The 14,881-nt window shown below is 39.4% G+C and overlaps 1 protein-coding gene across 3 annotated transcripts in view; it reads right to left on the bottom strand.

The window, feature by feature from the left end:
• The window catches only part of KHDRBS3 (KH RNA binding domain containing, signal transduction associated 3), a 192,774-nt gene that overhangs the window by 110,035 nt on the left and 67,858 nt on the right, over positions 1 to 14,881 (bottom strand). For all 3 annotated transcript variants that reach the window (XM_043539053.1, XM_043539052.1, XM_043539054.1), the window contains exons 3-4: positions 6,880 to 6,996; positions 3,557 to 3,703 (exon numbers count right to left, since the gene is read on the bottom strand). In XM_043539053.1, coding sequence (XP_043394988.1) covers positions 3,557 to 3,703; positions 6,880 to 6,996 — 264 coding nt within the window. The remainder of the gene's footprint in view (positions 1 to 3,556; positions 3,704 to 6,879; positions 6,997 to 14,881) is intronic.

The raw sequence follows: 14,881 nt of genomic DNA on the forward strand, positions 1-14,881 counted from the left end.
TGGAAGGGCACGCACAGGAAGGTACTGCCAACCAAGAGGAACAGATGCTCCAAGAAGTACCCCACATTTAGAGCATCAAACTGCCACCAGTTATTGCTATAGATATACAGACATATGCTAGGCAAGGTATAGGTATGGAGTAAGGCACTAACGCAAAAACCAATAGTTTAGCTAAACTAACTGAGGCCTAAGGTCTAAAGATTTGACATAATAAGCTAACCAGTAAGTGACCCTATATCATAAGTTGTCACAAGATAGAGTGCTGCATTAAGTAACTGATCCTAAACTGCTGACAGGTAACCACAACATACCTGTTTGGAACAGCTTTTAATATTTTAAATCAGAAGCATCAGCAGATAATGCCATGGTAACGAAACATATATGCTAATAAGCTTAAGGTAAATGGCCTAGTAACCTACTGGAGAAGAGTATCCAAACATTAGTAGGGTGAGGATGTATAGGTAAGGAAAAGAGGTTGAAATCCCTATTGCATATGTCTGAGGAATAGGGAGTGTTGTCATAATCTATTATAAAGTTAGTACTCTACCTGTGCACCCCAGTTAGATTTCCAGGAACCTACAAGTCCAAGGACAACTTGTGAATCATCTCACCTACTATTGGGCTCCCCACAAACAATGATATTGCTCATTGTGCTAATAAAACTATTACAAAATCAGAAATGGTCTTCCCTTCCCTAAGTGTGAGTCTCTCTGATACACCGTGGCCCTCAATCTAATTTTGTAGATGATCTAGAGGCAGCTGACCAGCGCAATAACACATCATGTTAAATTGTAAACCCTAAATAATACCTAACCAATAGATCAGGCAACAAAAGTAAACTGGAAACTATATGATGCTCCATACACCCAATGACATCCACGCTGCATCCAGGCCTTACATGACAAAACAAAAAATCTCCTCCACACCAGAGGCACTTGAAGGTATGGATCCGCTGCTGAGTTGCACCAATTTCAAAGACACTGAATTTTCATTTCTTTTTGCACATGGTGCCTCCTCCAAAGTATGTCACCAACATACTGTTACCCAGGGTTTTCAGAACCCAAAGCAGTAGAAACTTCACTGTTTCACTCCAGGTGGTGTCAGGAATAAATCAATGGGAACACAGCACTTCCAGATGATGAAAAATTGATACAAGTGTGCTCTGATCTAAAACTACTATTTATTAGATTTAAAGCACAAGAAATAAGTTTAGAACATCCCAAGCAATTACACAGAATCTGAGATGGTATTGAGTAGTTAGCAGCAGGTCCTCAATGATTGGTCGCTTCCCCACCAGGGAGTACGGTGTCAGGAAAGTCTGTCAGGATTACTTTAGAGTGAGCTCTCTGAAGCTAACTCTATTATCTAGTCTTCTGATAACTAATTTTTACAAATCACATACCTCATAGTGACCCCTACTGGTTCATCAGTTCTCCTAACTTTAACAAACTACTTAACAAAACATTCCTAACAATCTTAGTCATAATAAGCTTCTATATCAAAGCCGCCTGAACTCAAGGACCCCATCCACTTATTCTATTTCAGTCTCAACATGTTCAATCTCCTCCCATTCTGATTAGCCAAAACTGCAACCCTGCAGCTACTTTTGACCTTGCCTCTAGAAGCCCTGCTTGTTCAAATTAATTCTTAACTATATAGTGTTCCATATTTCATTAATTCATGGTGGCTGAATGCACACAATAAGGTTCTAATTAGCTTGATCAAATTCTGGGGTAACAAAACCACTCCATTCTGGAGCAACAGTACAACCTCCTCAACCCGAGGCACCACCAGTGTCTCTCTTGACATTTAAGATGTTTACTCTGCTCCAGGTAATGGTATTCTGCTGTGGCTCTAAGTGGGCACTGGAATTTGTGCTTGTACCCCAGAGTCCAGAAGAGAGAGAACTACTGAGCTATACAGACCTGCTTGAATGACTCCTTTCAAGCTTCATGATCAAACATTAAACATAACATCCACCAGAAGCCAACTTTTGTCAGAGTATTTCATCAACTTAGTGGAGATAAGCTCTTTGCTTGTCTATATGGTGTGAGTCACTCACATTGTAAAGTTTGTCTTCTACATGCGCCACAGAACACTAACACTCTCTATGCACTTTATATATGCAATTTTAGTAGCATCCCTGTCATAACAGGCTCAATTAAAAAATAAAAGACATCATGTAGGTGTATCAAACTTCAGTGCTGAGGACTGAAAGTTGGAGCAAACTCTGCTTCAGCTGCACTTAAGAACAAAATCAAATACATAACAATAGCAAGGAAGAGACTCAGTGATGACAAATAAATTAAGTAAGGTCCCATAGCTCACACTTGGAAAAAAAAATCCAAGAGTAATAATGCTGTGTGGGTAGGATCTTTAAAGAAGGCTCTTTATCTAGTAAGATCTGATGTAAGAGTTCAGTGTTTTCCTGCAACAGCTCAGGTACTCACTAACACAACACAATCTGTACCAAAGAAAACATCACCTGAATTAACATCTTAGCAGGCAAGTAAAGGGGAGGAACTGATTTTTCAAAATATTTTGTCTTATAATTATTTGTAAATTTAAAGTTCATGCATATGTTTATGGAAAGCCACTATAGCTTAAAAATAATTTGATCTAGCAAAACAACAACGTTTAGATAAATAACCCTCTTATTATCTAGCTATTACTATCTATGGCCTTTTACTTATAACTGTTAATATTGTACCCTTATTTGCAGATAAGGTAACCATGGCTAATTTGAAATTGGAGATTTATTTATTTTGTAATGGTTCCTACTTTTTGAATTGCAATGCAAATTTCCTCATATTTGCCTCTTACCCCACCTAACAGCAAGCAAAAGCATGGGTCTGCATATTGCCCACACTTTCTAAGGACTTCCTTAACAGCCTACATGAAGAAACCCAAGTTACCAGGGCCATCTGAATTGCCTTGTGTTTTACTACTAAGAAACCAAAAGTTGCTTTAAAGCTATATTGCCACACCTGAATATAAAACTGGTTTAAAATCAATTCAATTGCTACCTAATTTGTTTTGACAATGTATTTTTGATAATTAGCTAACTCCAAATTATATTCAATTTTAAAACAGAAGTGGCTAAATCAAAAATATAATTACGATGAGTTATTGGGAAACAGGCATATCACCAGTAATAAATAACTTAGATGTATGGATGAAAATCGTTATATCTGAGCTAAAAGTGCTTTCCAAAGGAAGGTATCAGTCCCCATTTTACAGATGGAGAAACTGAGACATGGTGAGCTGGTGTGACTTGACCAAAGTCACACAGCACGTTAATGTCAGAGCCAGGAATAGAATCCAGGTTTCCTGATTCCCAGTCCAGTGTCCTACCCACAAATGATCATGCTGCCTTCCTATTAATATACACATATTAAAATGTTTTATTTTACATGGGAATATCACAATTTAAATATTTTCATTCACATCTAGTGCAAATGATCTCTCAGATGAGTTATAGTACGCATCCCTCAAAACCTAAGAGAGAGGGTTAGGTTAGATTATACATTAAACAGTGTAAGATTACAATACTAACAGGGATAAGGAACTTCTTGATTTCTTCCAAAGCATGCCCCATTCTGGCATATGCCTCTGCCGGTGGGGCAAATACTTCAATTAGAACATGCAGGTCATCATTTAGGTGGAAGTATTTTGCTTCCCCACTTTTTCTCAACTCTTCTTCCTGGGAAGGACAGAAAATTTCACTGTTAAAATGTAATCACAAAAAGAGAAGAAAAAAATGTAAAATGAATTTGTGTTTGAGAGCTTTGCCATATACATATAGTTCATGCACTTTTTGGTTCAAATACTAAATGGAAACATAACTGGAAATTATAAATTAATATTCTCTACTGTACTCCAAGCCAATGAAACTTTACAATATTGCTATTCTGACTATCAAAGAATGTTTTATTAAGTATATATTACTCAAGAGAAAATTAGTAGATAAGATCTCTACCCTGAGACAATGACTGGTTCCTCTAACAGACAGAATTGTTTCCATTGTTTTGACTTGATTAAAATAAACTCTCAGTATTTGTGAGCAGCATGAAAAATATCTTTGTTCTATTTACTGTTTCAACATTGGGGGTTTTACTCTATTCATTCCTCTTGCACCAACCTACTTCTAGGCTAGTTGGACAGAGTGCATAATCTTTATTAAGTGACAGGTTTCAGAGCAGCAGCCGTGTTAGTCTGTATTCGCAAAAAGAAAAAAGGGAGTACTTGTGGCACCTTAGAGACTAACAAATTTATTTGAGCATAAGCTTTCGTGAGCTACAGCTCACTTCATCGGATGCATTCAGTGGAAAATACAGAGGGGAGATTTATATACATAGAGAACATGTTACCGTACACACTGTAATGAGAGTGATCACTTAAGGTGAGCTATTACCAGCAGGAGAGTGGGGCCAGGGGGGGAACCTTTTGTAGTGATAATCAAGGTGGGCCATTTCCAGCAGTTGACAAGAACATCTGAGGAACAGTGGTGGGTGGGGGGGGGTTGATTATCACTACAAAAGGTTTTTTTCCCCCCCACTCTACTGCTGGTAATGGCTCACCTTAAGTGATCACTCTCCTTACAGTGTGTATGGTAACATCCATTGTTTCATGTTCTCTATTTATATAAATCTCCCCACTGTATTTTCCACTGAATGCATCCAATGAAGTGAGCTGTAGCTCACGAAAGCTTATGCTCAAATAAATTTGTTAGACTCTAAGGTGCCACAAGTACTCCTTTTCTTTTTATTAAGTGAATGAGCACTCAGTTCAATCTGTGTGTGCTCAGATTTCTGGAAACAAAACTTTCTGGAAATGCTTAGAGGCTTAAAGGAGGTCATCAATTTAAAAATCATACTTATGCCTGAAATGTGTTTTGATGACTTTTTAATAAGCATTGGAAAAACAACTGTGTTTTAAAATCCCAACACAGAAAGCACTGCTAACAACCTAAGCATGGTTTCATTGTGCTATTAGACAAGCAGTAGAAGAGTATGCTAATCTAAGTACTAATATAATTTGATTTGAATTTTTTTCTGTCAATTATCTGAGGCTCTAAAAAGTATGCTATTCCTGACATTTATTCTATTTAAGTAAGAAACTAATAGTGCTCTAACATCTCTTTTAATGGGTCCAAAAATAATAGTATTAATTACAGATTAAAGTTTTCTTATTTGTTCCTTCTGTGTCATAATTATGAGTTAAAGTTATGACAATCAGTTCTAGCTTATTGTAGGTAATCTTTTTGTTGTCAAATGTACACAATATATGAATATTGCAAAATTGGTTGGAAAAGCAAAGTAATCTGATTAGTTGATAGAGCATTCAGAGCAGGAAAATTAACACATCGTAATTAGTTGGCTGAATCTTGTCAGCCTTAACCATCATCTTGTCAATACAAATGATGAAAGGACCACAAAAATAGAAAGTAAAAACCTCCCTCAATGAATATAATGTTCTAGCTAGGAAGGTTTTTGTTTTGCTTTTTAAAAGCTCCTCTTAAGCTCATTTAACAAATCAGACTTCTCAAAGTGCTAAAGAAAATTTCTACTTAAGAGTAATTTAGCATGGTCCAAAGAGTATAGGTGAGAGCACCATGAATTAAATTAAAAACTGAAAAACTTAAGCTGGATATCACAAACTTAACGGAGAATGATCAAACTGTATAATAGTGTCCCTTGGGAAACAGCACAAGCTCTTGAATAATTTAAGAGAACATACCACTGGAAAACATGATAGTGAATAATCCTGCATGACACTATATGACTTAGAAGAAGAAAGGTGGAAAATATTTAGGATTCTTTGAGTGGTAGCAGGTTCAGAGTACAAAACAAAAGGGATTTAATCAGCCTAATTTTAACATGGTTATGTAGATTTCAACAGTTTGTTTAAAATCACAATAAGCAAAGTTTGCTCATACAGAGAGTGCATATGCTAAATTTCATCCCTAGGAAATTTGTTGGCTAAAGGATTTAAAAACCTAGTAAGTGGAACTGATAACAGTAGTGTCCACAGCGCTTGGATGTATTGGATCAGGGGTGGGCAGACTTTTTGGGTCGAGGGCCACATCGGGGAATAGAAATTGTATGGTGGGCCATGAATGCTCACAAAATTGGGGTTGGGGTGCGGGCTCTGGGGTGGGGCTGAGGATGAGGAGTTTGGAGAGTAGGAGGGTGCTCTGGACTGGGACTGAGGGTGATCAGGGCAGGGGTGTGGGAAGGGGTGGGGCTGGGCATGAGAGGTTTGGGGTGCAGTTTGGTGGTGTAGTTGACATCACCATCTACCTACGCACTTCTGATGCCCATCATCATGGTATCTGTAATTATTTTCTTGGGAGGCACTTCATCGCAATATGCCAGTGGTCTAATTTTCCTCCCTGCATTTTTTGAGACAGCTTGGTTTTAAATAACTTCATCCTTTTCTCTCCTACTATTACATTTGTTTAACTTGAAATAAATATTTCAAATGCCTTTGAATGGCTATTCATGTTACAAGTTTTAGGTCTGTCTGCGATTAAATGATTTCCTCAGACATTTAACATTCTGGAAAGTTCATGACTTAGACCCCAATATTGAGATGTGTTTCGCAGTGGGCAGACCCACAAGCCCATGCTGAGCCCCACTGACTTCACTATCTTCACATGTTTAGGGGTTTGCTTGCGTAGAGTTCACTGCAAAATTGGAGGACTCATATGGAAAAACAGACCACATCTGAATCTGGCCCACACATGCTTTGTTTTATATTCATTTTCTAGTTCTTCTGGGCTTTTTCCACTTTCGCAAAAACTGTGCTGGGAAGACTAAAGGTAGCCACATACCATGGTTGTCCTATGCACTAAAATGTTTCAGATACTTGATTTACCTTGGCTTTGTCCCTCATGGAACCTTTTCCCAATATAGACATTTTTGTCAATGTTTCTTCCTGTAAACGTTTCAGTGAATTGCCACGTGGACCCAAAAGTTTTCCCACAAAGTTGAACTGTAAGGAAACAACAAAAACACAATAAAAATATTGTAACACTGAGGAACTGTCATGTAAAATTGCAACAAGGTATGAAAGATGTTGCTTAATGTAGCTGCAAACAAACAAACAGATTAGGTCACAACTTTTATAGCCATTAAACAAACATATGTGGAATAGATACCACCACTTCAGTGACTTCTCCCATTGTACAGAAACCTACAAACATCAATACACAAAAAACTTTCAAATCCTATAAAGAGAACTCAATTCACGTTCAACTATATTGTTTTAGATTTAGGACAGACAGAAAAAGATGCCAACCCTTAAGCCCGAAGTACCTCTGGGCACCGTCTAAAAGCCCAGTTCAATATAAAAATAAAATCAGAAGCTAACTCAACCGTATAGAGAAGCAACCAATCAAGTCTTTTTATTTCTTAAAAGAAAAAGTAGTTCATGCTCCTTAAAAATTATCTGTGAAGGAATATGCCCCCCCCACCCCACCCCTCAAAAACCCTCCGTAAGAAGATGAGCACTTATGATTAAGGCTGCCAGTTTGTCATGGAGGTCACAGATTCTGTGACTTTCCACGACTTCTGTAGTGGCCAGTGCGCCTGGCTCAGGGGCAGCTCGGGCAGCCCCTGCGCCAATTGCATGGGCCGCTGTGGTAGCCTCGGGCTCCCACACACTCCCCTCCCCAGCAGCAGAGTTTGGGTGTGGGAGGGGGAAGGGGATTGGGGCACGGGACGGGGTGAGGTGGGCTCCAGGCGGCGCTTACCTGGGGGGCTCCCCGGAAGCGGCGACATCCCCCTTGCTCAGATGCTAGGCGGAGGCATGGCTAGGCAGCTTTGTGGATTGGCTCCGGTCCCCGGGCAGCCCCCTGCAAGTTTTAGTCACTGGTATTTTTAGTAGAAGTCATGGACAGGTCACAACTGGTGAATTTTTGTTTCCTGCCCGTGACCTGGGGTGACTTACTACAAATACATATGACTAAAATGTAGCCTTACTTATGATAGACAGATTTAAGCTATATCAGACCAAGGTCAGAAACCATTTCCAAAGATCAAGGAGCTGTTATGGAGGACATCCTATCGGCAGCTCTCACTTGTTGACACCAAGGAGCTCAAGCACCTAGGTTGATCTCAACTGTGATTTGTCAGAAAAAGAAAGGAAATTCAATAGCATATTGATAAAAAAATCCTATATTTTCTATATGCCTGAGTGTCTGCCTGGAGAGGTAATACTGAAAGGTAATTTACTGTAGGAGTTATTTTATCATACACTGACCATGATCCTTTTTTGATCCTGTGATTAACAAGAATTAGAACATCAGTTTTAACAGAAAGATTAGAACCTGCTATTGGAGTAGTCGATGAACATTTAAGCATAATATACCAAAACCATTACATCTTTCTTTCAGGAGGGGATCAATCTTAGCTAGATATTAATGTGACATAAAATCTTACTAGATTAAACTCTGTCTCTAGTCAGGATTTCCACAAAATTCTTTATAAGATGTTACAAAATTTTCCATAACCTTAAGCTTCCAGTTTTCTACACATCATATATTTAAATAGAGTGCTAGTTAGTTGATCCCCTCCTTACAGATTTAATGGTTTTGGTTAATCATTATTGCTTACAAATAGAAGCCTTATATGTAAAAAAAATCTCCGTTTCAGTTTAATGGAACGACAGGTCAATAGTTCAAACCGTACCATGTTTCAATGTTTACAAGGCTATTTTTGTAGAAACAGTTAGAAACACAGAGCCAGGTAAGCTATTAGAGGAAGGAATAGAAATAAATCTTCAATGCATATATAAAGGAGGATAATTCATTATAGTAAACAATGCTGAAATGTATTTCAGAATGCCAACTGCTTATTTTGTTATATAAATCAGAAGACAGAACTTTAATACTTATCCAAAATATCAAAATTAGAAATATTTAGCATCAATTCTTCTCAATGACATTTGATAAAAGTAGTTTATAAAAACAATTATTCAGTTGACTAAACACATAATATAACATTGATTTTTGTAGTCTTCCCACATAACCCTATACAGTAAATACTATTTACAAAATTAAAATAATTTTAATGAATAATTAATTATAGTTGCTGAACTTCACTTCCTTTTGAAGACAAAAAGCTTTTCCAACTCATTTTAACTACTAGGCTCTCCTAACTAGCGGGCATAAGACTCAAAAGAACAAAACAAACAAAAAACAGTACACACTTTATCCTGAGGGAAGTAATCCACCTCAAATACACCAATCTCAAATCTCTGCAATATTCACATAGGAGAAAACAAGCAGAACAAACCAGAATTAACATAACTAAAAATAAATTAGCTTCACTACTCAATTACAAAATGCCGGAAGGTAGAAGCTAGTCATCATGTGCAAGCTAAGCAGACATCTTCTAGTCAACGTATTATTCAGTGAATGAGGAACTGTGTTAGCTATGCCCTTATGTCAGATCAAGAACTGCTCTCTGTGCGCTGAGAAGCTCTAAATTCTAAAGTCTCTAAGGTGCCACAAGTACTCCTTTTCTTTTTTCTAAATACATTGACAGGTTTCAGAGTAGCAGCCATGTTAGTCTGTATTCACAAAAAGAAAAGGAGTACTTGTGGCACCTTAGAGGCTAACCAATTTATTTGAGCATAAGCATTCGTGAGCTACAGCTCACTTCATCGGATGCATGCAAAAATATAGGAATTTTTATCAATATGCTATTGAATTTCCTTTTTTTCCCCTGACAAATCACAGCTGAGATCAACCTAGCTGCTTGAGCTCCTTGGTATCAAAAAGTGGGAGCTGCCGATAGGATGTCCTCCATAACAGCTCCTTGATCTTTGGAAATGGCTTCTGACCTTGGTCTGATATAGCTTAAATCTGTTGCACCTTAGAGGCTAACAAATTTAGTGACACCTAACTTGTGGCACCATCTAACTTGTGGCACCTTAGAGACTAAACAATTTATTTGAGCATAAGCTTTCATGAGTTACAGCTTACTTCATCGGATGCATGAAAGCCATTTTCACTCCACTTTGAAGGTCACCTTTAACTGCAGGATAACTTTATTTAAAAAAATTATTTTGAGTGGTAAAAAACGTAAGACGGCATTTTAGGTTAATGAAGAACAGTTAAAAATAATCCTATACGCTGTCAACATTACATGAAAAGAAAAATTTCCACTTGAAAATTCTGTATTAAATATATTCAATTATCGGTATGTTGAAAAATAAGTCTCAGCACTAAATATAGTGCATCAGTTTAACCTAATCATTGTACAGATTTACTTCCTACACAACCCCCAAATTTAAAGTGTGCCTAGTTATATATACACAGGATTAAAGATCTCTTTTTATCCAACCACAACATCCCATCGATAGGAAAATGTATCAGTGTCTTACCTGAAAATGTCCTTTCTTGGAATAATGAGGTCCACATATTCATGACATTGGGTGCACTGCTCAATGCAGCCTTGAAGGCAGACCAAAACCTGTCTGAGGCAGGGGAGGTGTGACTCCACCACTGAGAAACCACCAGTTGAGACATTTGCACATCATTTGAAAAACTAAAAACTATCAATAAGGAAAATTAGGCTAAGACTAAACAGAACAATCCTCCTGCAGAGTAAGGAATTCAGTGATTGGGAAAAATATCAAATTATTAAATGGCACTCAAGTTTATCAATTAACAGCCCATTCAGGTTGGGTTGGATCTGTGGACCTGTTCCAGAAAGACAGCTCCCAACTCAGACACTGAATAGCCAGGACTGCAATCAGAAGGGCCACTTCAACGGTTAGAAAGTAATAGGGCACCTTCATGACAGGCTCACCTATTTATGGCCAGGTCTTTTCTGCACTGATTTGCCATGCTGCATTCTGGGAAGGTGGGCAGGGGGCCCAGCATTGATTATCTCCCCTCATGCTGCACTCTGTGGAAAATGAACAGGGTACACTGGCATGGAGGAATATCTGCCCTGGTGCACTCTGGGGAGGTAAGCAGGGGAGCCATGTGCTGAGAATACCTGTCCTTCTGCACTCTGCTGATGTATACAGCTGAAGGGAAACCAATTCCACTTTGTGGCTCTTAGAGTACCTCCTAGAGGAATCCCCTGAATCAGATTCTTCAAAAGATAGCGCTTGGAGACTCTTTTTTGTGTGCCCATGCTTTATGCTGGGGAAACTTGAAGGATCTGAATGTCAGAGAGACCTTTTTCTTCTACCTGTCCTTGATCTGCCTCCTCCCCAGAAGAAGAAAGAGTAATTTCATTCTGACAGTGCCCTGGAGAGGGAAGAACTTTGTGGTTACTCTTTTCAGCAACTTTCCTGTCCTGAGAAATAGAAGATTCAGACTGAAGGTGTTGCTGTACTGGGTGAAGAAGAGATTCACAAGTTCCCAAGCTTTGTTCAAGGGAGATTCCTGGACATAGCCTGAACACAGGGCTCATCCCAGGCTCCAGTCCTGGAGGTTCAAAGGGAGTCCCCCTTGGCCCACTTACAGCACTGGGAGACAGCGCTGGGCTGACACTGCTGGCAATGAGTAGCCCTGAGCCATTGCAGGGCTGGGGAGGGGGCATGCTGCAGAATGGAGGGAAGGGTTGGGCCTGACTGCCTCTTAGCATACTCTCCTTGTTTTGTCCCAGATGCTTTTCCGTAGTGCCATCACTGCCATAGCTGCAGGGTAGGAGGTGGGCAGCTGCTCTGCAGTCAATAGTACTGACTGAGAATTGGCTCCAGCAGCTGGGTGAGAAACTTCCCTGACCCTTTAACATTGTAGTACAAACTATATTCTCCCCATGTGGTGGAAAATGAGGGATTCACCACTTGCTGGTCCCAGGTCTAGGGGGATGTTGCTGTTTAGAAGCTGTCACCGCTTCCTGGCTGCTTGGGGACTGAGGCTACAGGAACCTTTGCCCCTGCCTGAGTACTTGAGAGGAGGCTGGGCCTCCACAGAACAGGCACATCTTCATGCAGGCACTTAATCAACAGGAGAGATACAGGAAACAGTGTCTTGCTCTCTCCTCCCCACTTAGTTTCTCATCCTGGAGCACCCCAGATGGGTGAGCTGCTGGCACAGAGTTCCAGTATCTGAGGCAACCCTCTCTTTCGATAAAGGAAGACCCTGACAACCTCCGCACCCCTTTTTTCTGCAGCAGCAGCAGGAGCTAGTCTGCCTGCATTTGTAGAGGCAGATGAGGTCAGATTTTTCAAGTGGAGCCACACTTCCCCTGCCTGTGACGGCAGGCATGGTCTGCCTCCAAGTCTGTATAAAGCAGAGTACCCAAGTCTTGGATCTGTGGACCTTATTAGGAATCAGAAACAGATTTTTTTTTCCAGATTTATATTCAGACTACAAAGGACATTCCTTTCCTAGGCATTTAATCTGCTGTATGAGTTTCAGCTAGAAAAGAATATCAATGCTAAATCAAGTTTAAACATATAAATTACGGGGTAGAGGGGATACGTAATAAGACAAGTAATCCTTGTTTATCCCCACCAAAGACAAATCTGCAGAGAATGCTATCTATCCAGCTTAAATGCTTAGTGAAAGTATAAACACTTGACCAAATGGTCTATTTGCAAAGCTCTAACAAGCCAATTTCAAAGCTACAGGTAGTTTTATGGCGTATTAGGTCCTCCACTAGGGGGTTCTGTCATTTGGGATCCCTGAAACAGAGTACAGTTGTGATTTGTTTATTCAGCATTCGGAACTCATTGTTCCTAAACAGTCCGATATCAGAAAACCCTGAGAGAATTTCCTCTGCCTCTTCCAAGAAATGCAAAGCTTCCACAGGGCAAAAAAGAAAAATGTCTCTCCATTTCAAGCACCCAGTTTGTATTACACAATATTCGCCCCCTTCACTTGGGGTATCCGGTAACCATAGCTATAATTACAACAACAGATCTTAAAACAATGTTATCAACTTTAGATTTAATCAATTAAAGAAATTCCAAAGCAATTTCCGGTACTACATCTGTCCCTAATTCCTTGTAGGAATTTGTCACTTTAGAACCATCTTTTCCTGTTTTTTTTTTTTGTTTTTGTTTTTTAAGAATTCTCTCTCCTCCCTCTTTTTATCTGTGTTAAACATCCATGCAAAACAGGAGACATTGACTTATGAAACAGATTAAATACTGTCAAATGTGCAATATAAACACACTGATAGAAAGAAGAAAAGGTTACAAGTAACACCAAAGATTAGTGTAACAGTAGACAAAATGCTTATAGACCAAAATGTCATTTTAAAGTAAAGTAAACAGTAGCAATTTAACTTGGGGATAAACCCACAATACAGGCTCTGACTGCTGAGAGTACATAATTGAGACTAATACTTAAGGGAATATAATACGTAGATTGCTCACAGCTTTATATCTATATACCAGTCATTCTCAAAAGTCAATATGAAACAATCTTTAAATTTTAACCTACCTTAGAAGGGGAGTAACTGCCCCCAAAGTTATGATGAGTCTCTTCAGAAAACTGGTTTATTATTGACTGAAGCCATTTTTCCCCATATCCCTTCTAATGCCAAAGCAAAGTCAGGTTTCCGAGAGGATGAACTGGCTCAACAAACTACTTACTCATAAAATGGAAAAAAGAGTAGTTACTTAACAGTAACTGATTCCTCAAGATGTACTGTCAACAAGGATTCCACTTCTGGTGTGTATGTATCCCATGCACATGAGATTGGATTCTTTTGGCCAGCAATGTCTGTTGGAGCCACATCTGCACTCTGGATGCTCATGGGCCTCTCCCCCATTGGGGACATACAGGACAGATTGGGCCCAACCATCCCTCAGCTTCTTCACTGATACAAAAATCTCAAAGCTACAAGACTATGCAGAAGCAGGGAAGGAGGGCAGGTCATGGCGTCCATGAGAACAATATATCTCAAAGAACAACAGTTACCGTAAGGTAAGTAGCAGTTCTTTCAAGTAATTGTCAATAGGGATCTCATTTCTGGTGACTAGTAAGCAGTTACACCCCCTAGTTTGTAGGTAGATACTAGGAGTCCTATTTAAAATAGTATTGCAGGACAGCTCTACCCAAAGTGAAAATCCAGTCTGGAAGCCTCAACTAAGGAACAGGGCTTGGAGAACTTGTTGACTGATCTCTTTGTATCCTGCAATGGATGTATCTTAAGGAAGCAACAGAGGCTGCCCATACTCGGATGGACTAAGCCATAATCTAGACAGGTGGCTTTAACCAGGCTAAATTGCAGAAGGATCTTACAAAAAGTTACATACTTTGAGACTGTCTAAATGAGTACTGTCTGACCCTTAACCCTGTCAGTAAAGGTCACAAAATCTAGGGGAGTTCCTGAAAGACCAAAGCTTTCATTATTTCAAGCATATGTGGTTTAGCTTCCCTTTAATTTGAGTGAGGCTTGGAGAAGTAAACCAGAAGGTGAATAGACTGATTCAAATAAAGCAATCTTGGGCAAAACCTGGGGGGTGAGGCCTAAGAGTCACTTTATAGATCACCATGTAAGGTGAGCTAACCATATGGGTCTGAATTGTCTCTACCTCCAAGTTACAAGGAAGGTAGTCTTCATAGACCGATGATAAGGAAGTCAAGAGGGGCATACAGAGGGGACTCATTAAAGTTTGTTAGTACTATACTGAGGTCCCAGAAAAGCTGGGGCTCCTGAGCTTCAGGAAACGTATATGGTGTGTGGCCCTGAACAGGAGGGTGATGTGTGAAAATTGCTGTTAGATATCCTATGGGATTAATGGAAAGTGCCAATTGTTTTAGGTCTAGCCAATAGATCAAAATAGCAGAAATAGGATTTTCAAGCGAGACAAACGTCAGGATGTCCAAATAGCCACACTGTTCCACTCTGTTTTTTAAGTCAATCTAGTTGGTTTTTTTCCTTTGCTCGAGAATTCTGAA

Source organism: Chelonia mydas, chromosome 2, assembly GCF_015237465.2.
Source record: "Chelonia mydas isolate rCheMyd1 chromosome 2, rCheMyd1.pri.v2, whole genome shotgun sequence".
NCBI classification, from domain to species: Eukaryota; Metazoa; Chordata; order Testudines; family Cheloniidae; genus Chelonia; species Chelonia mydas.